Source organism: Symphalangus syndactylus, chromosome 15, assembly GCF_028878055.3.
Source record: "Symphalangus syndactylus isolate Jambi chromosome 15, NHGRI_mSymSyn1-v2.1_pri, whole genome shotgun sequence".
Lineage (NCBI taxonomy): Eukaryota > Metazoa > Chordata > Mammalia > Primates > Hylobatidae > Symphalangus > Symphalangus syndactylus.
In genome coordinates, this window is record NC_072437.2 from 9,084,886 (window position 1) to 9,112,116 (window position 27,231).

The following is a 27,231-nucleotide window of genomic DNA, read 5'->3' on the forward strand; positions in this document are numbered from 1 at the left end:
AGCAACACAAGCGCAAAGGGGCGGAAACAGCACCAGCCCCTCAGAACACAGATCCTCGCCTGGGGGATGGAAGCGTCTTACGCAATCTCAAAGCTTAGGTTCAACATGATCTCAAAACTGACGTTCAAGAAATTGCAAGTTGCCTTTTAGCTTAACTTTTTATCATGGAAATGTTCAAATGCACACAAAAGGAGAGAGTGACAGGTGGCCCTCCATGCATCCACCGCCCAGCTTCAAAGGAATGTTAGGCCATTCTTATTTCAAAGTAAGTTCTCAATTTTTAATCCAAGAAAACTACCACAAAGTGCTATTGATAAACTACACACAGAAAAACCTAAGGGTAAAGAAACACTCATTCTTACCTAGCATGGCTGAGAGAGGTCTTGCACATTCCATCAAAGAGAAAGCAGCTCACTAGCACCCAATCAAAACATTAGCCCCAAAAAGACTTCACACAGGTCAGAGAGGGCAAGTCTATTTCTAGTCTAATGAAATTTCAGCAGCTAATGAAAAATTAATCCAATACTTATTATGATCTCAGTAACATTACCAACATTACATTTAACTTTATTTTACTTAAAATTATACATTTGTAATCCAGTCCTCTACTCAAAAAGAAAAAAAAAAATCAGATGAAAATTGCCACCAGTGAACGGGTGAGACAGCAAATCACAGCTTTACCCAAGGCGAGCTGATTTCTCTTATGTTTTCCTCATGTGTTTTACGGAGCTAATTTCAAGTGTGTTTAAAGTGGTTTGTTTAGTTCTCTTTAACTTGGAATCCTAATGCTCCCAATGGTAGTCCACAGAATTCTTCCAGTACAGACTCCTGAGAAGCAGGAAACAGCAACAGCCAGGCCTCTCAGGGCCGCTGTGAGGACTGCAGCACTCAGGCCACGCAGCCCACTGCCCACCACGCCTGGAGCAGTCAGACCCCTCGGGGGTCCTCTAAGAGGAGACACAGCAATGACAGCAAGCTTGAGTTCAAAAAGCTCAGAAACATAAAAATCACGTTCCTCGCATATCTTTCCGTTTTTCACACATGCTTCATAAACCACTCTAATTTATTTCCCTCTACAAAACACGACTCTATCTAAGTTAACTTTCAACTCTTGAGGACCACCATCAGCTTACTCAGCAATATTCCCATGTTAAGGCAGAGGAAAATCCACGGACCCTTCATAACTCTAGAATAGGGTTCTCTCTAGACTCGTATTACAAGATCGCTACGTTTCTAATGAAGTAATGTACTGTCGCGAGAAAGCAGTGGTAACCCCCAGCAGCCAATCAAAGTCACTGCCCGCCAGCTGCAGTTCAGAGAAGGGTGCAGGACTGCAGAGTGGCAGCCCTGGCTCTGCCCCAACACTCTCCAGGCAGCCCTGCTTTAACCCTGCTTGAGTTTCTCATTTTCAACTTCACTATTACATTCCGTGGGCTTTACTCACAGCCTCTATCCTGAGCATTTTTTTTTTTTTTTTTTTTTTTTTGAGATGGAGTCTCGCTCTGTCGCCCAGGCTGGAGTGCAGTGGCGCAATCTCGGCTCACTGCAAGCTCTGCCTCCCGGGTTCATGCCATTCTCCTGCCTCAGCCTCTCCGAGTAGCTGGGACTACAGGCGCCTGCCACCACGCCCGGCTAATTTTTTTTTTTTTTTTTTTGTATTTTTAGTAGAGACGGGGTTTCACCGTGGTCTTGATCTCCTGACCTCGTGATCCGCCCGCCTCGGTCTCCCAAAGTGCTGGGATTACAAGCGTGAGCCACCGCGCCCGACTATCCTGAGCATTTTTTAAACGAGTATTTTTTCACTCTCCACGACAACTGTTCGATCATCTAAGTTTCTTTCTCCGCGTCCCAATCAGTCATTCTAAGGGATTCCCTCCCCTGTAAACTAAATCCTGACTTAGTAAAGCACACTAAGCCATGCTTTCACGAAGAGAAGAAAAGCCAGATTCTCTAGTTTTAACCATCTCTTCTTTACAGAACTGAGTGCTTTTCCATACATATTTCTTATTATATTTCTGTACATGTGCATAGCTGATAATGCCATGCAAGTGACAAGGGGTGTGTTTTTCTAAAGCAGCATCACTCCAGATATCGAGTCATGAGTCTTGCAATACAACCTAAAAACAAATGAGTTTCTCAAAAGCAATCATTAAGCATAACATCTGGATCATCTGGTAATGAGCAAATGCCAAACCAGATTACAGGCGCAATGGAGGTAAAGTCCAGCTACCTTCACCCTGTTTTAACACCATTAATGGAGGCATACGTATCTTCCCAGATATATCCATACACACTCATATCCTTCCCAAACATAAAAGTAACAAAATCTCTCAAACTTACCAAACTCCGATACTGGCCCTGGAACAGTTTTGAAGTCCGAGTGTGCAAAGACTGTGATCCAAGGGAGTCAAAAGACTTTATGCGGTGAGACGAGGGCCGGGCACACACGGAGTCACTCCCCAGCCCGATGTCTGCAAAGGGCATGCACACAGAAAAAGAGAGCTGAGAGCGCCTGATACCACGCACCCACACTACACACTAGACTTTAAAACTAGGGCAGCACAGAGGGACACACCAAAAGACCACAACAAAGCAGCCCATTTATGCAGAAAACAAAGAACAAATTATTTGCTACATAAATGACTTGCATTCATTCCCCAACTACCTTTCCAGAAATTATCTGGAGATAACTATTAATCAGTTCTTCTCTAGTATAATTTTCAAAAGTTTGTGAAATGTATTATAACTTTTTAAGATTTTCCCTTCACCTGGAAAAAAAAAAGCCTCTCAAATTTGATTATGGAGCAGAGAACGACCAAGTACTGATTCTCCCACGCATCACCACCACGTGCCCACTTTTCCAGGATGATGTGTCATGCAACAAGCAACAGAAGGAAAAGACTCTTATTCAAAAGAGAAAATCCTGGTGCGTTTTTCAGCCAGAGAGAACCTTGTGAGGATTATTTCCCCAACACTAAGGCAGCACAGGCTCTACTCACCCTCATGAAGTTGCTGACAGAATCAAAGTAAACAGATAGTAAGAGGCTTAGTTCTATTCTCTGGATCCCCCTCTTCATAAGACACTCCACATAGGCCAACCAACAAATAAATAATAGCAATTTATTCTTAAAAGTGACTCAATTAAAAAAAAGAGAAGACGAGGCTGTGAAAAAGTTTGCTGGGAAAATCGCTGTTCTGAGAGGCACGTGCCCAGCCATGTCCTAAACTCCAGGGAGGCTTCCATGAAAGCAACCCTAGGTCTCCAGGTCCCAGCTTCCTCACAGGTGTTTGGATTGGCTTGCACAGTATCTGATAAAATTCTGAATTAAACAGTCAACATCTAAAAGTCTGAAGGTATCACCAAAAACCCAGATTCCCCACTGCTCTTGACATATTTAGGATGTGGCCACACCAGGTCTATATCCCATCAGGTAAAGCTGGCTCAGAGCTGGGCAGGGGCTGTCCTGAGAGGACCCAGCACCCATGCCCTTCCGTCCAGCTCACCTGCCTGACCCCACAGACGTGGGCTTGCTACCCCAACGGTCTTAAATTCTTCTCAGGTCACCCGCACACCCTACACTTCCCAGGACCTGCTGAGGGCAGGTTACGAGTAATCCCTATAGAGCACACTCTACTTGAGAACACAGGGGTCTCGGGCAACTCACAGCACAAAACCAGCTAAAAGGGCATTCCCAGCAAATTCTACAGGGCTCCCTGCCGTGGTCTGCAGTGCTCTGCTGGCCATAGCCTTCCAGGAAATTCTCATACAAGGAGGGCATCCTGAAGACATTCTGTAGTTCCCCATCACCAAGCTTTCTTCTATTCAATTAAAAGGCCAGTTACAGTCAACCAAATGCCTTGAGAACACGTATGATTTTAAGAGACAGAAGCAGAAAGACAATGACAATTTTCCCAAGAATGTCCATAGTAACTGTGGCTGCTGCAGTTGTCTTACTGTTTGCCAATCAAGGAAAGCTGAAATCTAGAAAGAAACAAGGCCGGGCACAGTGGCTCATGCCTGTAATCCTAACACTTTGGGAGGCCGAGGCGGGTGGATCACCTGAGGCTGGGAGTTCCACATCAGCCTGACCAACATAGAGAAAACCCGTCTCTACTAAAAATACAAAATTAGACGGGTGTGGTGGCGCGTGTCTGTAATCCCAGCTACTCAGGAGGCCGAGGCAGGAGAATCGCTTGAATCCAGGAGGCGGAGGTTGCAGTGAGCCAAGATCGTGCCATTGCACTCCAGCCTGGGCAACAAGAACGAAACTCTGTCTCAAAAAGAAAAGGGTACAGGCATTGCCTTCCCACTGACTTCAGAAATAAAAACAAAGGGCAAACAGAAAAGCAAAACATTCCTTCCATCTAGGAGGGGTCATTCCTATAGTTCAAAAGCTTAAAAGTACCAAGTTTATCTGGTAACTTCCAAATTTGTCTTTGTAAAGAACAAAGCTATCTATTTTACATCCAACACACAGCCAACGATACCAAGAACACATACAAAATACATTTCCATAAGGTAGAGGTAAAAACCAATAGCCCGAGAGCTACTGGATTCTGACTTATCTTATTTACTTGTAAATCCTACCATCTCAAACCTAGACGGTTGACAATCCCAAGACTGAGTGTACAAATTAAGGCCATCTTCTAAAGCCACTTCTTCCTAATTAGCACCCCCCACTTACAACAAAGGCAGAGAAAACATCTACAGTGAAATTCAAAGTTACTATCTTCTGCTCCTGTGAGCAACCTCTAGAAAAGTATTCAATGGGAGCAGAGTCAAATTAAGGATTACTTGTAGATTTTACGTATCTGTGCTATTGCCCCATCTGCCACAGAGATCTACGTTAATTATAAGGCACATCATTTAGGCCAGGCATGGTGGCACAAGCCTGTAATCTCAGCACTTCGGGAGGCCAAGGCAGGCAGATAGCTTGAGCTCAGGAGTTTAAGACAAGCCTAGGCAACACAGCGAAACCCCATCTCTACAAATATGCAAAAATCAGCCAGGCACAGAGGCACACACCTGCAGAGGCAGCTGCTGAGGAGGCCAAGGTGGGAGGACTGCCTGAGCCCAAGAGGCTGAGGCTTCAGTGAGCTGAGATCACGCCATTGTGTCCCAGACTGGACGACAGAGCAAGACCCTGCCTCCATAAAAAATAATTCAAAATTCTGAGGCATGGACGAATATGAGTTTGCAGGCAGATCCCCCATGTGGTCAGGATACATGAATATGCCACTTCCGTACATCATCTGTTGCAGTATTTCTTGTATTAAATTCCAGTGATCCACTCTAAATGTATGTCCTTTTCAATGTCATCCATAACTTTAGATAAGTGATTTTTTTTTTTTTTTTTTTTTTTTTTTTTTTGAGACGGAGTCTCGCTCTGTCGCCCAGGCTGGAGTGCAGTGGTGTGATCTCAGCTCACTGCAAGCTCCGCCTCCTGGGTTCACGCCATTCTCTTGCCTCAGCCTCCCGAGTAGCTGGGACTACAGGTGCCCACTATCACGCCTGGCTAATTTTTTTGTATTTTTAGCCGAGACGGGGTTTCACCATATTAGCCAGGATGGTCTTGACTTCCTGACCTCGTGATCTGCCCGCCTCGGCCTCCCAAAGTGCTGGGATTACAGGCGTGAGCCACCGTGCCTGGCCATGATTTTCTTATTGTTTGTTCATATTAAAAGGATCATTTTTAGATTGTTGAGACAGAGAAGGCATTAAATAATGTGACAATTTTCATTAGTTACATCCATCTTCATGATCCTGCCATTTAAATTTTTGTTTCCTAGATGTTTTTATCTGAACAGCCCTTTAAACCTCAGAAGTCAAGCTGTGAACTCGTAGCCACAGCCACAGCCACACCTCTGCCTGGGGTCTGCCCCTGCTCCCAGGGATGGGGGCCAGTGCCTCTCGCCGGGGCATCTGCAGCAGCAGCAGCAGCTTCCAGACAGCAGTCAGAGCACACACGTGCTGGGAGGCAGCACCAAGGACAGTCCCTGCACCACCAATGAAGCCTCCCAGAGCCAGGAACTGCAGCCCCAAAGCATTCATAACCCCAGTCTCTCCTCGATGTGCAGTGAGGCAAGTATACCCCCTCTGAAGGGCCAGACGAAACTGAGAAGTGACCCTGACAAAATAAACTCAAGAGGTTTCTGTTTGAAAAGGACATGTCACTTTCCCCCACAAATCTGATATTTAACATCTGTGAAGGTAAATAGGAAAAAAAAATTAATAAAACAAAAAAGCAACTAAAAAGTTCCTTCCTTTTGAGCCACACAGAGATCCAAGAAAGAGCTCCTCAGAGCTCGTGGAGCATTTCCTCCGGGGACATTGGCACCATGGACAACATGCACCTTCCCCTCAGAGGACCCTGTCTGAACACCTCCTGTCTTCGCTGTGGCCCATGAGAGGGGCACACCATGTCCCCAAAACCTCCTCTCCACTTCAGTACTAACGGGGGCTAGGACCACACACACCATGTACCTGGGTGCCACAGCCAAGGTACTCAGGAGCCCTGGACAGGTGGTGTGGACTTTACAGGCCAATCCACGAGCCACTCCCTTATCAGGATCACAGCTCAAAACTTCTGCTCACTAGATACAAATTTTAACCAGCATACACTCAGTAAAAACTCAGAGAAAGGTGCTTCTAGCTCCAGGACAGCCCACGAGCCTTCCCATGAGAACTAGACACTTTTCTGCTGCTATACCTTCAGGTGAGAAATCTCTCCACCCACAGAAAGGAAAACACCTGATATATAGCAGAACATTTAAAGAAGATTCTGTTCTAACAAGGCAAATAAAATATCACAGCAAAAGGAACAATCAAAATGTAATGCAACAAAAGCTTATTTTTTAAATTCAGTAACGCTCCCCTGGCTTTGGTAAAACAAGAAAACCAAAGGTGTCAGCCCGTATGTCTTCCCACCCCCTCGAGTTCAATAAAAAAGAGTCTTACCTGCTGTTACTTTATTTAGAGTCACTAAGGAACTGAGGACCTTGTTAAAATTCTGCCCCTGATACAAATCATTTGCATCAAACGTCTGAAAGGAAAAATTAAACAAGCAAAATTAGTAGAGTCTTATGTTGGGTGCAGGAAGAACTAAGTTCTCCCAGCAACGTGACGATGCTCAGCCTGAAATCCTAAGGAGACCGCACAACCTGCGACAGGGAGACCAGCACGCTCAGTCTCTCAGTCCTGAGGTAAGAGTCCAATCAAAATTCTCTTACTTAGGTGCAGGGTCCCCCCTCGGCATTAGGCCAATTCCCTACCCAGCACCCGCCCCTGCCCCTCTGGAGTGGGAGCTCCTTCCCGGGGGCGGGCTGCTGGCATTCAGCAAGCAAGCAGCGGTGCTTGCGCAATCCTCCTCTCCTTAGATTAACACAGGGGCCCCAGGCAAGGCGTGCTACAGATGTTCTTTCCTAGTCACAGAACATAAGGGAAAATGACAGTCGATTCCAAAGCTAACAGCAGCAAAAGGAAATGCGGACATCAGAGAGCAGAGTGCATGTGAGGGTAAAGGGAGGAAAGACAGGAGAAGCAGTCCCAGATAGGAAAGGGGTAGAGACAAAAGGACACCATCACCCTCAGAGCTCTGAGGCCAGAACCAGGCAAGCCCGCAACCGCATCCCCTCCAATCCAGGGCTATCTAGAGCGCTGGGACCATGATGGAGCTGGTCACATTGCCACTGGCAGGCACTTCCGACCACCCACCCTGGAGCTTGGAAAGGTAAAGCACATTGGTTTGCCTAGGTATGTGGCAACTAGAGTCTAGAACGCGTGTGCACACACACAGAGCTCTCATCTCAGATACCGCCCAAAGACTACATATGGCTTCTGATCACCAAATAACCTCAAGCAAAGATAAACAGTCAAATCATCCACAACTATGTTCCAGAAAAATTAAGAAAAAATTTCTTTCAGAGGTGCAAATAACAGAAAGATATATTTAAAAAGCAAAACATGTATCCTGTTGCCATATGTTCTAACTGAGATTACCGGAAGTGAGCATCAGTGGACAAGGGCCCCACCTTCTCTCCCGGGCTGTCCTCTCCTCCTGTCAGTCCTGCCCTCTCCCCACACCTCTAGCAGACCCTGCCAGAAGCCCCACTTCTTCCTCTTCCTGCCTTCGGTCCCCTCCCTTTCCTGGCTAATCCTTATTCATCTTGCTTCCTGACACAGCCCTGCCTTGACAGCCTTGCTGCCCCCACCACACCCAGTCAGGTCCCCAGCCGGGCTCCCCCAGAACATGTGTCATGATAGTTTGATGGTGGATGTCTACAGGCCTCCCTAGACTAAAAAAGCTGCAGTGGCAGATTGTGCATCTCCCAACACCCAGCACAGGGGCTGGTGCACAGTGAAAAGGCATCCGAATGGAGACGTGCACCAGCATCCAACCAGCCACCCACCCTGCAGGCGCCACATGCTGCTGTAATGAAGCTCACACCAAGAGAAGCTAAGAAAAGTGACACCAAATGTGAAAAAGTCCTGCTGTATTATTCAAAATTCATCTGCAGCTAAAGGCCTTCTGTCTATAATTTTTCAAATAAGTAAAAATAGTCATGAGATGTTTAAACATAAAAAAAGAAAAACCAGACTTTGAAAAACTACCTCAAAAGAAAAACCCACCAAATCAATAAGAGAGTCAAGAAAGGAGCTGAAAACCAGGTCACTTTCTTAAAGTTCACAAGGAAATATCAAATGGAGCCACAAAACATAAAAGGAAAGCTGTGAACACATCTAAGCATTCTATGTGCTTACCGATGCCATTTCTAACAAAAAGCACAAAATATAACTGATTTCATGAAGCTAAATCCTTCCTTTAAAAAACAGTCCTTAGAAGAGATAGTCTTTAGAATCATCTTTAATACAGAATACATTTGTTGTAATATTTATTATTTAAGAAGAAATCCCAACTCCAATGAGAGCAGCATCTAGGCTGACATAACCATCTATAACAAATACGGGTTAAGCTGCATTTTTCAAAAGGAATTAAATAGGCCTCAGCTTCCTTATATGCAAAACATAAAATTTCTCTTCATCATAACATTTTTAAATAGGAGATCTGAATGTCTTTCAGCTCTACAGATCTAATCTTAGAGTTTGGAAAATTCAAGTCATTTTTTATTTTGTCAATTTTGTATACTACAAAAAGAAATACATATATAAATTTCTACTAACCTTCATAGTGGCAAGGCAGCAAGTCACAAAACCCAGAACAACAGGATGTGAAAAATGTGAAGTTTCCTGTTATTCCAGAACTATATATCTTTCTTACTTGGATACCCAGGAAGCATCTGATTGGCTGAAACTGCCCACCAATGGGCTTCAACATGACATCAGAGTTTAAGTGAATACACACACCACACTTCTCAACAGGAAGCTAGACAATGAGATGAGGCAAATCCTTACCCGAGGGGGAAAATGCACATTCTCAGCCAATAGAATGTTTCGATTGAAGTGCTTCTCTAGAGAAAGATAACAGACTATTTCCTAAAATAGAAATCTATTCAACAAAAAACAGAAACAGAAAAATCTGAGTACAGAGAAATTTTGTACTATGAGAATAAGAAGGAAGTCTCAGAACTTTTATAGAAATCTCTCTGCAAAAAGTAAATCAGTGTGTATAATAAGAATTACCATGACAATTAGCACACCAAATTGTTCCCTAGGGTTATTAAAACAAGTGTCTTAGACAGGATTCATTCATTCCCCACCACGACTTGCTGGGTGCTTTAGCAGTATTTCCACTCTTGCCAAGGGCAAGGAGCAGCAGGAGGGAAGGAAGTACAAACCATATTCCATTGTCTCCAGGCCTCCTTTCGGAAGCCTCAGCCTCAGGAGCAGCAATTCTCAGCAGGAGCTGCATGTTAAGACCTCCTGGGGGGCTGTAAAAGGGCAGGATACTCCAGCAGTGTTCTGGAGTCCAGAGACTCAAATCAAAATGCCAACCCTCTCCAAGTGACTCCAACACACAGCCAAGGGTGAGAAGCGCTCCTGGTGAGGTAGGGAAGGTCATTAGGAATCCTGCCCAGCTAAAGGCTCAACGCCAGCACAGGCACACTTCCTGCCACCTGCACCACCCCACACAGGCACCATGCTGGGGAAGAGGGTGGCTGCACAGACACACTTCGCCCCATAATATGCTTTAGGATCTATCCATTTGGAAAAGCATATTTCAAACGCTCACCCTTACTTTTACATTTATTGAATTAAATGTGCAGTAGAATGATCCGATATTCCCAAAATGAAATCATCCTACCAGTTTTCCACCAGAAAACATTAAAATTCCTTAGCTTATTTTTGATATTTTACTCTCAATAGAAACTACATAATCAAATACAATACCAAATCAGGGATAAAAGAAACCCAGAGTATTCAAACAAGGGTAGAAAAATACCTTCTTAAAAGGGGAGGGGGGAGGGGAGTTCCCATGGTCTAACACCAAACCGCACAACACAATGAGGCACGTTGTGGGAAGGACGCGGTGGCGCTGGAAGAAGGAAGAGGGCTGAGTCTAAGGAGTGGAGCCTCCCTGACCACCTGCTTGCTACAGCCCTGCACTGGGCCCCTCAGACCTCAGACTTCTCATCCTCCCCAGGGAAAGGGGAACACGCTTGAGGACAGGAAGCAACAACTGGAATGCCCCACACTTTCAAAAAGAAAAGGGCACACCAAATCTCGCTTATCTAAACAGACCTACAGATAACTCCATTCTGCCAAGGAAAACTCTTACTTTTAAAAATGCAAAATAACCACAAGAAAAAGCCCATTGAACAGAGAGAAGAATCATCTACATTACTCACAGGTCAACCCTCTCATTTAGAGATAAAAATGAAGCCCCAAAGTACAATGACTTTCTCAACTCTATGCTCACAGAGTATGTTTGTTGGACCTCATTTCTCTCGCAATGCTTTCCAGAAATTGCTTCTTAGGAAGCTGAATTGTAGCTGGCACTGTTTAGGAAAATTATCTTGCCCTCTGTGAAATACACAGGCCATATATAAAGCAATTTGGGCATAAAATAGAACGGCTAGAAGGTGCTAAACTATACAGACCGTAGAAGAAAATAGTGAGACACAGAGAAACTATCTGAGGAAGATTTCTGCAATCGCAGGTCGGAGAACCTCAGCCACAGGGACAAGGGGGATGAGGGGGATTTGAACAAACACTGGGGAGAGACTGGAAGGAGCCGACAAGCCTGGGGATCAAGTTCTAGGTCCAGAAGACAATGGCATGGAGGATGACCAAGGGCATGGTTTTTTAATTGAAGGCCGAACTTCATTAATATTTAAGACTGAGGGAAATCCCCCTGAGCCAAAGAAACAAATGTCTTCAGTATCTCATCCCCATTGTCTTTACCGTGTCTTCACTGAACAAGCAGCTTCTGGGCACCTATAAAAGCCAGACGTTAAGTCCATCCACAATTCTGGGCCATGGAAAACAAGACTGCTCCGGATCAAGAGACCCCAGATGCCATGAGGGGCCCTGCACTGGACTGTTTTGGATAAACCATCTACCAAGTGTACTTGGGAACACCTGTGGAAATGTAAACACAGACTATGTATCAGATGGTGTTGAGACAGCACTACCAACCTCGTCATGTATGACAGACATTACAGTTTTGGCTATGTTGGAACATGGCGTTAATTTTGGAAAGGTCATTCTGAAGGATTTAGGGGCATAATGTCATGATGAATATAACCCAGATTAAAATGTGTCAGCATATTCAAAAACACAAAGTTAAGTTTTTTGAAAAAGTTGGGCTTTCAGGATAGAAAGCAGATGTAGGAGGCTGTGGTCTTCCAGCTCAGTGGGAATGCAGAGAGGGAATGGGGCCACAGGGCAGGGGCAGTGCAGGGTGAGGAGCAGTCAAGTATGGAAAGGTACACAGGACTTGGCCAGGTGAGGGAAGGGTGTTCCAGGCAAGGGAGGAAGCAACAGAAGGTATGGGGAGCTGCTAAGGCTTTTCTTCCAGCTACTGACATTTCTCAGACAAAAAGATGGCTCCAACACCATGGCAGTTCCCTCCGCAGACAGGGATCAGGCACAGATGAGCCAAGGCCACAGTGCTGCAGTAGCTGCTCATCCACGGTCCCAGGGGACTCCTCATTCCTAATCCAGTGCTCTTTCCTGAATGCACACACCTCCCAGTCCCACTGTGCAAGAACTGGCCACATGTCTGCACACCCATGCACTGCAAACACAGCACACGGATGACTTCTACACCTCTACGGCTATCAATGTCAAGCAGGTGCCATCCTTCCACAGATCTCCATCAACAAGATTCCAACTCACACCCCCAGGAGATCACCTGACTCCATCCAGAAGCCACAGTCTTGAAGCAGTTGCTTCTACCACAAACTCTTGCCCTAGCACACACCGAATGACCAACTTCACCTTTCAGTCATGAGAGCCCGAACTGTCCTCACTACCCCAAGACTCACAGCAGGATTACAGACACCAACACAAAAGAGGAGGACAGCCTCCCTGGCCTGCTCTGGGAGCTCGCTTGAGATTCTGGGGAGCTGTGCTGGCACCCTGACTGTCCTGCCTCTCCCTCACCTGAATTCTCAGGCCATGGATGCAGAACTGTCACTCCCCACACTGTCCACACAACAATGAACAACCTAGCACCATTTCACACTGTAACCTCTAGCGGTAATCATGGCCAGATTAAGGCCATTTTTAATATAGTATGGACAATGCATAATCACAAAATCAAACAGCACTGCCTGTGAAGGTGAGTATCAGGAACATGAGCCTCGACAGCAGAGCAGGCCTGGCCAGGGGGGCTCGTGCAGGGCAGAGAGAAACCACACAGACCTTAGAGCAGCAGGAAGGGGTGCTGACCCAACACACCGCCAACACCCTTCCTCCTGAAGGCCCTGGCTGCGTAGACTGGGCCTACCAGCAACTGGAGGCAAAGAAATTTAAGTCTCAGACTCGGTGCAGGGGGTCCTGCCTCTCCCATGTGGAAGGGGCATCTTGACCACCAGGTATGCAGCAGGCCCCCCAGGTACACTCTGACTCCGGCACACAGTGGAGGCAGCAGCCCACAGGCCACCCACGCACAGTTCTTGTCTAGGTCCTGGGCACCCACTGTGGGATCTCCTCCAGACTCCCTCCACTTCTACAGACTGAAAATGGCGCGCCCTTAGGCCTGCAACCTGTGGGAATGAACTTTGATCGACAGTATGCCATTCCCCTTGAATCAAAGGAAGGACTGCTATAATCTTCCTAAAGTAGCACAGCAATTTTTCTTTCAAGGCATCGCTAAATTCAAGGCAGGGCACAGGCAGAGTCCACTAGTAACCACGTCCTGAGTGACTGTAACACTCAACACCCATGAGGAACTCTCAAACCAGTTTTTCTCACAAGCATATACATCCTATTCCTCAGTTTAGGGAAAAACCTAGATTTATATAATCCACAGAGAGCGTTAAAATTACCTTCACAGACAAAAGAATGCATCAATAACCCAGCTAATACCAACAGATACTAATGAAGACTTAGCTGTTTTCATTTGGGCTGGTTTTTGTTTTTAATAACACTGGCCGGTCTTGGCTATCATCTTACATGAGATACAATTTGACAACAAATTTGATGGGGAAAAAAGCGGCGGGGGGGGGGGGGGGCGGTTTAACACAAGGAAGACACAGAAGACACCATAAGGTCTAACGCCCACAGGATGACAGCAGTCCATGCAGGACACTCATGCAGTTCACTGGCCATCCAGATCACTGCTGAGAGAAAAAGGGAGCACTGTTAGAAATTCACCTGGGACCAGGGACACAAAGCAAGACCATCCCAGACAAACATGGACATGTGGCCACTCGGTACCCAAGGGGGGCATCCATCCCTAAACAGCTGGCACCTGCAGGGTGGACAAGTCTCCACACAGCTGTGGGTGTCCCATTCCTCACCTGGGAAGGGAGAGAAGCTGAATCAGCTACCTCTAAAGTCACTTCCAGTTGTAAAACTTAAGGATTCCTCTGACACAGTGTGTTGTTTAAAAAAAAAAAAAAAGGAAGGACCATGGTCAAGAGAGCTGGCTGAACAGAAAACGAGAGAAGGGTGAAGGCGAGCGGTGAGGAATTCAGCAGCTGGCTACAGGACAACAAGAGAAAAAAAGTGAGTTAAGGCGAGGGCACATTCATTCCTTTGTACTGCAACTGCATCTCCCACACTTGGTTCCAGAGAAAGGAGGCACGGGTTGGAGATGACCAGGAGGAAAATGAAGGACGCAGCAGGGTGGGCACTGGGCTCTCCCCAGAAAGGCCGCAGCCCAAGGCTGGTCAGGACCCCTCCCATCTAGGGGCCGAGAGAGGTGATGTCCACAGACACAGAAAGATGGCAGGGAAAAGTCGCCCTGGGTGTTGAGGAGGAGGAGTCATCGAGTAGTCCACAATGGCAGAAAGCAAGCACCTGTAACATGAGTCAGAAAGGGCTTCACAGAGAGGGTGACAACTGTATGTGCTCCCAATGGAGGTACAGACTTTGGAGCAGAAAAAAGGAAGAGGGGTGAGCTCATGCAAATGTGGACCTAAGGCCACCATCTGTAACAGGCATATCAGAAGGTCACTGTCTGGTGTCCCTTCCCCACTGCTGTCCAGTCTCTAGGCCCAGGCTGATTGTTCCTGGGCACCCAGCACTCTGACTCCTAACCCCACAGAAGAAACTGAAACCAAAGGTGCTGGAACCAGTCATCAAAGGCTCTACAATCTGGCCCAGACTCAACTTCCAGCCTTAATTTTTGCCATGCCTCCAGAGGAATTCTATTTTAGCATATTCCTCATTTTATGGTTACACCAAAGCAGCCACATTTATTATTAAGTTTAGTTCCTGAACACCTGACAAAAGGAGGACTCATCTGGATGTGAGGAAGATGGGGCTTGGCTGGTCACCAGCAACCATCTGGCAGGCTAAGGCACTTAGGGTAACCAACCCTACATGTATGCACAGGCAACATCAGGGAGCTTATAGTCACCTGTGCTCCCAAATATGAAAACCTCTGACCAGAGGCGACTATTAGCAGAAATATCCACAGTGGTTTCCAGGACAGCTTCAATCAAAGAGTATTATTGTAAAATAAAAAGGCTTCAGCAGGCAAAAGTTCTAAGAGCTGATGTTGACCCAAACTTAAGTTTTCACATTCAGTACATTATGTTCCAACTTCCTCCACCTCTCTAACCCAGGCTCACTGCAGCAGACAGTATGGCTGCTTTCATTCACTCCCTCTGCCCTTCGAGGAGTCGTCTACATTCAGCCCAGTGATGCCCATCAGCTTCCTACAGGCAGCAGCAGGCCTGGCCACACGACTTTCTCTGGCCAATGAGATAGAGAGGTGAAGCCGGCTGGGCTTCTGGGTCAGGTGGGGACTTGGAGAACTTTTCTGTCTAGCTAAAGAATTGTAAACACACCAATCAGCACTCTGTGTCTAGCTAAAGGTTTGTAAACGCACCAATCAGCACTCTGTAAAAACGAACCAATCAGCACTCTGTGTCTAGCTAAAGGTTTGTAAACGCACCAATCAGCACTCTGTAAAAATGCACCAATCAGAGTTCTGTGTCTAGCTAAAGGTTTGTAAACGCACCAACTAGCACTCTGTAAAAATGGACCAATCAGCACTCTGCAAAAATGGACCAATCAGCAGGACGTGGGCAGGGCCAAATAAGGGAATAACAGCTGGCCACCCAAGCCAGCAGCAGCAACCCACTCGGGTCCCCTTCCACACTGTGGAAGCTTTGTTCTTTCGCTCTTCACAATAAATCTTGCTGCTGCTCACTCTTTGGGTCCGCACTACCTTTATGAGCTGTAACACTCACCACGAGGGTCTGCAGCTTCATTCCTGAAGTCAGCAAGACCACGAACCCACCAGGAGGAATGAACAACTCCAGACACGCCACCTTTAAGAGCTGTAATACCCACCGTGAAGGTGTGCAGCTTCACTCCTAAAGTCAGCGAGACCACAAACCCACCAGAAGGAAGAAACTCTGCACACATCTGAAGGAACAAACTCAGGACACACCATCTTTAAGAACTGTAACACTCACTGCGAGGGTCCACGGCTTCATTCTTGAAGTCAGCAAGACCAAGAACCCACCAGAAGGAACCAATTCTGGACACATTTTGGCAACCGAGATGGGACTATCACCAAGCAGTGAGTATCATCAGACCCCTTTTGCTTGCTATTCTGTCCTATTTTTCCTTAGAATTCGGGGACTAAATACCAGCCACCTGTCAGCCAGTTAAAAACAACTAGCGTGGATGCCGGACTAAAGACACTGGTGTCAGGCTTTCTGGGAAAGAGCTAACAACCCCCAACTCTTCAGAGTTGGGAGCAGTGGTTTGCCTGGAACCAGCTTCCACTATTCCTGTACTTCCAGGCTGAGCCGAGGGTCAGCAGAGAGGAAAGCCATTCAACTCTGGGGTCCCGACAACAAGCTGGTTGACCCTGTGGCCATGAGCAGAACTCTCAAAGTCATGTCGCCCAAGCGAGACTCACCCATCTATCCTATCTATCCTGACCCTCGCCTCCTGGGTCCTAATGCCTGTCAGACAAACTTCCTCTCGCCTCTCTTCTCTGAGGCTAGTACCACTTCTAAAAACCACTCCCTGTCTCTAGTGCTTTTCTAGTTTCTCCTACAAGAATGATTTCTAGTGTAAACTTCAGGACTCTGTTCCCTTCTTTAGGCACCTGGGCTCACCAATCAGAAAGACATAATTTTTGCCAAAAGCCCTGTTGTAGGGGGTACTATCTAGAATTTTAGCACCCCTCCTCAGACAAGCAGGCCTAACAAAAGCTATTCCTGAAGCTAGGATATGGGGAGCCTCAGAAATTGTATCCTTCCTATTCATATAAGTGAGGACAAAAGGCATCACTCTTCCAACTCTGGAAATCCCTTCCCTCCCTCAGGCTATGGCCCTCCACTTCATCTTGGGTGCACAACATCTTCATAGGACGTGAGTAAAGTCCCAATACTAACAGGAGAATGCTTAGGACTCTAACAGGTTTTCGAGAATGCGTCAGTAAGGGCCACTAAATCCAACCTTCCTCGGTCCTCCTTGTGGTCTAGGAGGGAAACTAGTGTTTCTGCTGCTGTGTCAGTGAGCACAATTATTCCAATCAGCAGGGTCCAGGGACCGTTGCAGGACCGGGCAGGGGGAGAAAAACCAAAACTGTGGGTGGTTTTGTCTTTCAGATGTGAAACACTCAGGCATCAACACTCACCCTTGAAATGCATCCTAAGCCATTGGGACCAATTTGACCCACAAACCCTGAAAAAGAGGCAGCTCATTTTTTTCTGCACTATGGCTTGGCCCCAGTATTCTCTAATGGGGAAAAATGGCCACCTGAGGGAAGTATAAATTACAATACTATCCTGCAGCTTGACCTTTTCTGTAAGAGGGAAGGCAAATGGATTGAAATACTTTATGTCCAAGCTTTCTTTTCATTGAAGGAGAATATGCAAGGCTTGCAATTTACATCCCACAGGAGGACCTCTCAGCTTACCCCCATATCCTAGCCTCCCTATAGCTCCCCTTCCTATTAATGATAAGCCTCCTCTAATCTCCCCCGCCCAGAAGGAAATAAGCAAAGAAATCTCCAAGGGACCACAAAAACCCCCGGGCTATCGGTTATGTCCCCTTCAAGCTGTAGGGGGAGGGGAATTTGGCCCAATGTGGGTACATGTCCCCTTCTCTCTCTCTGATTTAAAGCAGATCCAGGCAGGCCTGGGGAAGTTTTCAGATGATTCTGATAGGTACATAGATTTCCTACAGGGTCTAGGGCAAACCTTCTATCTCACTTGGAGAGATGTCATGCTATTGTTAGACCAAACCCTGGTCTTTAATGAAAAGAATGCAGCTCTAGCTGCAGCCCGAGAGTTTGGAGATACCTGGTATCTTAGTCAAGCAAATGACAGAATGACAGCCGAAGAAAGGGACAAATTCCCTACCAGTCAGCAAGCCACCCCCAGTAAGGATCCCCACTGGGACCTCGACTCAGATCATGGGGACTGGGGTCGTAAACATCTGTTGACCTGTGTTCTAGAAGGACTAAGGAGAGTTAGGAAAAAGCCCATTAATTATTCAATGATGTCTAGCGTAACTCAGGGAAAGGAAGAAAATCCTTCTGCCTTCCTCAAGCGGCTACGGGAGGCCTTAAGAAAATACTCTACCCTGTCACCTGACTCCCTAGAGGATCAATTGATCCTAAAAGATAAGTTTATTACCCAATCAGCCGCAGATATCAGGAGAAACCTCCAAAAGCGAGCCCTGGGCCCTGAACAAAATCTGGAGGCATTACTAAGCCCGGCAACCTCAGTGTTCTATAATAGGGACAAAGAGGAACAGGTCCAAAAGGAAAAGTGAGATCAGAGAAAGGCCGCAGCCTTAGTCACGGCCCTCAGACAGACAAACCTTGGTGGTTCAGAGAGGACAGAAAATGGAACAGGCCAGTCACTTGGTAGGACCTGTTATCAGTGTGGTTTACAAGGACACTTTAAAAAAGATGGTCCAACGAGAAGCCGCCCCCTCATCCATGTCCACTATGCCAAGGCAATCACTGGAAGGTGCACTGCCCCAGAGTACAATGGTTCTCTGGGCCAGAAGCCCCCAACCAGATGATCCAACAACAGGACTGATGGTGCCCAGGACAAACGCCAGCTCTTGTCATCACCCTCACTGAGCCCCGGGTATGTTTAACCATTGAGGGCCAGGAAACTGACTTCCTCCGGGACACTGGCGCAGCCTTCTCAGTGTTAATCTCCTGTCCTGGACGACTATCCTCAAGGTCTGTTACCATCAGAAGAATCCTGGGGCAGCCTGTAACCAGGTATTTCTCCCACTGCCTCAGTTGTAATTGGGAGACTTTGCTCTTTTCACATGCCTTTCTTGTTATGCCTGAAAGTCCCACACCCTTATTAGACAGGGATATATTAGCCAAAGCTGGAGCCATTATCTACATGAATATGAGGAATAAGTTACCCATTTGTTGTCCCCTACTTGAGGAGGGAATCAACCCTGAAGTCTGGGCATTGGAAGGACAATCTGGAAGGGCAAAAAATGCCCACCCAGTCCAAATCAGGTTAAAAGATCTCACTACTTTTCCTTATCAAAGGCAATATCCCTTAAGGCCTGAAGCTCATAAAGGATTACAGGATATTGTTAAACATTTAAAAGCTCAAGGCTTAGTAAGGAAATGCAGCAGTCCCTGCAACACCTCAACTCTAGGAGTACCAAAACCCAATGGTCAGTGGAGACTAGTGCAAGATCTTAAATTCGTCAATGAGGCAGTAATTCCTCTATATCCAGTCGTACCCAACCCCTATACCCTGCTCTCTCAAATACCAGAGGAAGCAGAATGGTTCACCGTTCTGGACCTCAAGGATGCCACCTTCTGTATTCCCCTGCACTCTGACTCACAGTTTCTCTTTGCCTTTGAGGATCCCACAGAGCACACGTCCCAACTTACGTGGACGGTCTTGCCCCAAGGGTTTAGGGATAACCCTCATCTGTTTGGTCAGGCACTGGTCCAAGATCTAGGCCACTTCTCAAGTCCAGGCACTCTGGTCCTTCAGTATGTGGATGATTTACTTTGGGCTACCAGTTCGGAAGCCTCATGTCAGTGGGCTACTCTAGATTTCCTGAACTTTCTAGCTAATCAAGGGTACAAGGCATCTAGGTTGAAGGCCCACCTTTGCCTATAGCAGGTCAAATATCTAGGCCTAATCTTAGCCAGAGGGACCAGGGCCCTCAGCAAGGAATGAATACAGCCTATACTGGCTTATCCTCACCCTAAGACATTAAAACAGTTGCTGGGGTTCCTTGGAATCACCGGCTTTTGCCGACTATGGATCGCCAGATACAGCGAGATAGCCAGGCCCCTCTACATTCTAATCAAGAAGACCCAGAAGTCAAATACTCATCTAGTAGAATGGGAACCAGGGGCAGAAACAGCCTTCAAAACCTTAAAGCAGGCCCTAGTACAAGCTCCAGATTTAAGCCTTCCCACAGGACAAAACTTCTCTTTACACATTACAGAGAGAGCAGGAATAGCCCTTAGAGTCCTTACTCAGACTTGTGGGACAACCCCACAACCAGTGGCATACCTAAGTAAGGAAACTGATGTAGTAGCAAAAGGCTGGCCTCAGTGTTTAAGGGTAGTTGCAGCAGTGGCCGTCTTAGTGTCAGAAGCTATCAAAATAATACAAGGAAAGGATCTCACTGTCTGGACTACTCATGATGTAAATGGTACACTAGGTGCCAAAGGAAGTTTATGGCTATCAGACAACCACCTACTTAGATACCAGGCGCTACTCCTTGAGGGACCGGTGCTTCAAATATGTACGTGCGTGGCCCTCAACCCTGCCACTTTTCTCCCAGATGATGGGGAACCAATTGAGCATGACTGCCAACAAATTACAGTCCAGACTTATGCCGCCCGAGATGATCTCTTAGAAGTCTCCTTGGCTAATCCTGACCTTAACCTATACACCGATTGAAGTTCATTTGTGGAGAATGGGATACGAAGGGCAGGTTATGCCATAGTTAGTGATGTAACCATGCTTCAAAGTAAGCCTCTTCCCCCAAGGACCAGCACCCAGTTAGCAGAACTACTGGCACTTAACCGAGCCTTAGAATTGGGAAAGGAAAAAATAATAAATGTGTATATGGATAGCAAGTATACTTATCTAATCCTACATGCCCATGCTGCAATATGGAAAGAAAGGGAGTTCCTAACCTCTGAGGGAACCCCCATTAAATACCACAAGGAAATTATGCAGTCATTGCACGCAGTGCAAAAACCCAAGGAGGTGGCAGTCTTACACTGCCAAAGCCATCAGAAAGGTGAAGGAGAAAAGGCAGAAGGAAACCATCGGGCAGATGCTGAGGCCAAAATTGCTGCCAGGCGGAATCTCCCATTAGAAATACCTACAGAAGGACCCTTGGTATGGAACAACCCCCTCCAAGAGATTAAGCCCCAGTATTCCCCAACTGAAACAGAATGGGGACTTTCATGGGGGCATAGTTTTCTCCCCTCAGGGTGGTTAACGACAAAAGGAGGAAAGCTACTTATACCCAAAGCCAGCCAGTGGAAAAGACTTAAAACCCTCCAACAAACTTTCCATATGGGTATTGAAAACACTCATCAAATGGCCAAATCCCTATTTACAGGGCCAAATTTCCTTCAGACCATCTGACAGGTAGTCAAAGCCTGTGAGGTGTGCCAAAGGAATAATCCCTTTGTCCATCATAAGGCCCCTCTGGGGGGAACAAACAATAGGTCACTATCCTGTAGAGGACTGGCAGTTAGACTTCACCCATACGCCTAAGTCAGAGATTTCAATACTTGTTGGTGTATGTTGATACCTCTACAAATTGGGCAAAGGCTTTCCCCTGCAAGACAGAGAAGGCTCAGGAAGTGATTAAAGTCCTAATTCATGAAATAATTCCTAGATTTGGGCTTCCCCAAAGCTTACAGAGTGACAATGGTCCTGCTTTTGAAGCCGTGGTAACTCAGGGAATTTCCAGGGCGCTAGGGATACAGTATCACCTTCACTGCTCCTGGAGGCCACAATCCTCAGGGAAGGTCAAGAAGGCAAATCAAACACTCAAGAGGCACTTAAGGAAACTAACACAAGAAACTCACCTCCCATGGCCTACTCTTTTGCCCATGGCCTTGTTGAGAATCCGAAATTCTCCTCACAAAATGGGGCTCGGTCCATATGAAATGCTGTAGGGACAACCTTTTCTCACAAATGACCTCCTACTTGATCGGGAAAAGGCCAACTTTGTCAAAGATATAACTTCTTTGGCAAAATATCAACAAAACCTTAAAATCCTACCTGAAGGATGTCACAGAGAAAAGGGAACAGAGTTGTTTCAACCAGGAGATCTAGTGTTGGTCAAATCTCTCCCCTCTACCTCCCCATCTATGGATTCTTTGTGGGAAGGACCATACTCGGTAATCCTCTCTACTCCCACTGCAGTTAAGGTGGCAGGAGTGGAATCTTGGATTCACCACACCGAGTTAAATTTTGGACACCCGCTGAGAAACCTGTGGGACCATCAGCTCAGGAGTCCCAAGATCAGCCAGACCAGCCTTGATACACCTGCGAACCACTGGAGGACTTGCATCTCCTATTTTGGAAGGAAATATCCCAGACTAAAAAGGCTCCTACCACTGATCCCGAAGAAAAACCCCTTCCTCCTTAAAAAAGATAAGTGAAAACCTACATAATCTTTAACACCTCTCCTTACCCCTTTAATGGAATCCTTTTACTATTTCATCATATGATTAAGCAGCATACTAACCATACTCTTCGCGATAAGGCTATATACTATAGCCCCATGCTAGGACGAAAATCCTAATCATATCAACCTTCTTTCTATCTTCCTTCCTTCTGACAGCAATTTACTCCTACCTTTAACTCAGCCTGGAATGATCTCGTCTTCCAGAGCACCCTCTTTACCTTCCTATTTACTCTTTGCCTATCTATCCCTCCTGCTTCCTTGGATACCTCATACAATCACCCCTCCCCTTCCACTAGCTCCTAAATACCTCTACAAGACTCTCAACTTAACCCACTCTCTGTTAAACCAGTCCAATCCTTCCCTCGCAAATGACTGTTGGCTTTGTATCTCTCTATCAACCTCTGCTTACGTAGCCACTCCCATTCCTGCAAAAAACTGGGTCTCTACCAACTTAACCTACCACCCTCGTTATGAAGCAAAAGACCCTTTCCAACTTCTAAATATGCAATCATTAGCCAACTTCTCCATCTCTGATAGGACCAAGAATACCCTAACAGGACGTGCAATCCAACTTTTATGTTCTTACATTTCCAACCTCACCTATTACACAAGCGATGAAAAGCCCATCGGCCCTGTAACTAGGAATACCATCTTAACTTTCCAAGCCCCTTTATGCATCCAACGCAATCTGTTATCAGACCTGCCCCGGGGCACCTACCACCCCATCAGTGTAATTACACCCTACAACTTCAAGCCCCAACTGATCATAGTAACTTCCGAGTCACCCAAACAGCTCCATTCAGATGGCTTGTCTGCTTCTCAGGGCCCCCCCAAATCATCATCTCCTCCGTACTTAACAAACAGTCCAGGTTTTGTAATGGCAAACATACTCCCTGCATGACCATTCACCCCCGGACCCCCTGCAGCAGCGCCCCCACCACTAGTGAATGCCTTCTCATCCCCTCTTTCAATCACTCTCTCGAATGGTTCCTAGTAGATACAAAACGGTTTTTTCTCCAATGGGAAAATAGAACACAGGGAGCCACTCAGTTTGCTCCCAACACCCCTTTCCAGCCACTCACCGGAGCTACCTTGGCAAGTACTCTAGGAGTATGGGAAAATGAAAACAACAAACTCACACAGCTTTTTAACATACACAACCAGTTCTGTCTACCCAGCCAAGATGTATTCTTATGCAGCACGTCCCCACTAACTGGACAGGCACCTGCACCTTAGTCTTTCTAAGTCCCAACATTAACATTGCCCCAGGAAATCAGACCTTATCAGTACCCCTCAAAGCTCAAGTCTGTCAGCGCAGAGCCATACAACTAATACCCCTACTTATAGGGTTAGGAATGGCTACTGCTACAGGAACCGGAATAGCCAGTTTATCTACTTCATTATCCTACTACCACACACTCTCAAAGGATTTCTCAGTTTGCAAGAAATAACAAAATCTATGCTCACTCTACAATCCCAAATAGACTCTTTGGCAGCAGTGACTCTCCAAAACCGCCGAGGCCTAGACCTCCTCACTGCTGAGAAAGGAGGACTCTGCACCTTCTTAGGGGAAGAGTGTTGTTTTCACACTAACCAGTCAGGGATAGTACGAGATGCTGCCCGGCGTTTACAGGAAAAGGCTTCTGAAATCAGACAATGCCTTTCGAACTCTTATACGAACCTCTGGAGTTGGGCAACATGGCTTCTCCCCTTTCTAGGTCCCATGGCAGCCATCTTGCTATTACTCACCTTCAGGCCCTGTATTTTTAACCTCGTCAAATTTGTTTCCTTTAGAATCAAGGCTATCAAGCTACAGATGGTCTTACAAACGGAACCCCAAATGAGCTCAACTAACTTCTACCAAGGACCTCTGGACAAACCTGCTGGCCCTTTCACTAGCCTAAATAGTTCTCCTCTGGAGGACACTACAACTGCAGGGCCCCTTCTTCACCTCTATCCAGCAGGAAGTAGCTAGAGCAGTCATTGCCCAATTCCCAACAGCAGTTGGAGTGTCCTATTTAGAGGGGAGATTGAGAGGTGAAGCCAGCTGGGCTTCTGGGTCAGGTGGGGACCAGAAGAACTTTTCTGTCTAGCTAAAGAATTGTAAACGCACCAATCAGCACTCTGTAAAAACGCACCAGTGCTCTGTCTAGCTAAAGGTTTGTAAACGCACCAATCAGCAATCTATAAAAACGCACCAATCGGCACTCTGTAAAATGGGCCAATCAGCAGGATGTGGGCAGGGCCAAATAAGGGAATAAAAGCTCGCCACCCAAGCCAGCAGTGGCAACCAGCTTGGGTCCCCTTCCACGCTGTGGAAGCTTTGTTCTTTCGCTCTTCACAATAAATCTTGCGGCTGCTCATTCTTTGGGCCCTCACTACCTTTATGAGCTGTAACACTCACCACGAGGGTCTGCAGCTTCATTCCTAAAGTCAGCGAGACCACGAACCCACTGGAAGAATCAACTCCGGATGCACCACCTTTAAGAGCTGTAACACTCACTGTGAAGATCTGCAGCTTCACTCCTGAAGTCAGCAAGACCACAAACCCACGGGAAGGAAGAAACTCCGACACATCTGAACATCTGAAGGAACAAACTCCGGACACACCATCTTTAAGAACTGTAACACTCGCCACAAGGGTCTGCGGCTTCATTCTTGAAGTCAGCGAGACCAAGAACCCACCAGAAGGAACCAATTCCGGACACAACATGACAGAAGAGGGAGACACCAGCTCCGAGCAGAAAGAAAGCACCCTGGTTCTAAGCAGAAGCCTTGGGAGCCTTCAGGTGTTCCAGCCAACCTCCTATCCTTTTTCCTTAAATGAGAATGTTCTATCAGCCTGGATGCTGAAAAAAGACACTTGGAGCAGAGCAACGCCTTATCTGCAGCTAACACATAACTGACATCATAAACCTTCAGGGCTATCAAGCGCTGAGATGTAGGAACTGTTTATTAACACGCCATCATCTAGCAGGAGGTGGCAACATGTCCATATTCCATATTTTCCCCAACAGAACTTTTTCCTGAAGAAGAGGAAATGCATCCTGCAAAAACAAAAATAAAACTCATTAAGTGAAGCAGTTAGGTCACTGAGAGTAACTTTTATCATTTTAACACAACATAATAAAAGTAAGTAGCTCTTAGCTGGCTAAGACACAGAGAATTCTCCATTATTCAAAATAAGGAAGACTTATCAACACAGTACTTACTCCATGGCAAACAAGGTTTTCCCTTTCTTCTCAAATTCTAAACGCAGTAATCACATAACTGCTAACGGCTGCTGTTTTACAGAAATCTCCAAGAAAAAAAGACACAAATGCAAGTCGGCCCTGAAGGAGCACATTCTTTCGCAAAAGCCTCTCGGCTGCCGATCCTCTCGGCTGACCCAGCACCGTGTAGGAGGAAGGCAGGCAGGGAAAGGATGGATGGCAGCGGACTCTGACAGACATGGGCTTGGCGCCACCCTTCACCTCCGGGCACACATGCCGCTCATCCATTTCCACAGGCAACTCACTCTAAAACTCAGTGGCCCAAACAACAAGCATCTGTTATCTCAGTTTCTGCGTGTCCGCATTCAGGGCAGCTTAGCTGGGTGAATGTGGCTCTGGGTCTCAGGGAAGGTCGTTGAGATGTCAGCTGGAGCTGCGGGATTCTGGCAGCCTAAGGCCTTGCCGGGACTGAGGAGGTGCTACCACAGGAGGTGCTCACAGCATGGCTGTGAGCAGGAGGCCTCAGTTCCTGAGTCCTCGGAGAATGGACAACGGACTCCACAGAGCGCGTGATCCCAGGGCAGAGGCAGGAAGGAAACCGGGGTCTGCAGCTTCAGGAATCCTATGAGCTAGCCTCAGCAGCCAAGCAGGCTGTGCTCTGTTCGTAAGAAATGAGTCATCAGCCCCACCTGTACTCAAGAAAAAAGGGAACAAGGCTCCACCTACAAAAGGGAGGAGCATCCAAAAACGGGAAGACATTGCTAGAAAATCACCAGCAGATCCACCCACTGTCAGGGTGCTAGGTTTTTCTCTTCCAGCTGAGTGACCACACCTTCACACTGGATGTCAGATGTCACAGCCACTCTGCAGAGCGGACATAACTTGACGAAGAAACAGGTCACAAAAGGACACTCCAGTGTTTGGGATTCAAAAGGCTCCCCTACTGATACCCCGATATTAGTGACTTTGCCTCACCCCACTTCCAAATTCACAGGAAGTGTAGAAATTCAGGAATATCTTCCACAGAATAAAAACAGCAAAGCAAACTACACCACAAAATAGATCGTGTGATAGGTCTAATGTATAACAATGTACATTATGAAAATACTTCATATAATAAAGATCCTGTGTCAGAACCTTTCCACTACAAGCAAGTAAACCAACTCAAATTGGCTTAAGCAAAAAAAGGAAATTATTGGTCCGCACAACAAACAAGTCAAGAATGGCAAGAGCCACAAGCCCAGAACCAGGAGGCTTTCTCCGCTCTCTTTCCTACTCTCCTGAGCGTGCGCTACAGTTTCAGGAATGGTCTCCCTCATCAGGCAACAGGGCCACTGGCAGCCCCAGGCCCATACCACCAGGTCAACACCTCAGATGCATCTCGCTGGACCTAGAGCCCACCACGTGAACCAATTTCACAGCCAGTGAGGCAGAACGAGGAGAGCTGCCCATGGAGCCAACAATCATGGACACAGCATTCTGGCAAACCCACACATAAACATGCATTAATAATGTAGAGCACAAAAATTCACAGTCCCCCAGAGCTAAGTGACATCACTATAGCACTAGGGCCACACAAATGCAAACAAGGGGATACCAGGTAAAAGGACACACTGTGACCAGCTCTATTCCGGCCCAACTGCTTTCACACCACCCTCCCAATACCCTCACCAACAAGCACAGCAACCTTAATCAACCCCGTCAGTACTGACACCAGAGCAAAAGAATGCCTCCTGCCTCCACGGTAGCGCTGGCTGA

General features: G+C 46.7%; 1 protein-coding gene across 38 annotated transcripts in view; it reads right to left on the bottom strand.

Moving 5' to 3' along the window:
• ARHGEF7 (Rho guanine nucleotide exchange factor 7) overlaps nt 1–27,231 on the bottom strand; it is a 191,196-nt gene that overhangs the window by 92,469 nt on the left and 71,496 nt on the right. For 21 of the 38 annotated variants that reach the window (XM_055244952.2, XM_063618598.1, XM_055244948.2 and 18 more), the window contains 2 exons: nt 6,959–7,043; nt 2,341–2,471 (listed from right to left, as the gene is read on the bottom strand). The exons of 9 other annotated variants lie outside the window; for them this stretch is intronic. In XM_055244952.2, the coding sequence (XP_055100927.1) occupies nt 2,341–2,471; nt 6,959–7,043 (216 nt within the window). Of the gene's footprint in view, nt 1–2,340; nt 2,472–6,958; nt 7,044–9,181; nt 9,241–27,231 lie in introns of those variants that run through there. 8 more of the 38 variants (XM_063618610.1, XM_063618617.1, XM_063618621.1 and 5 more) reach the window with 4 other exon arrangements.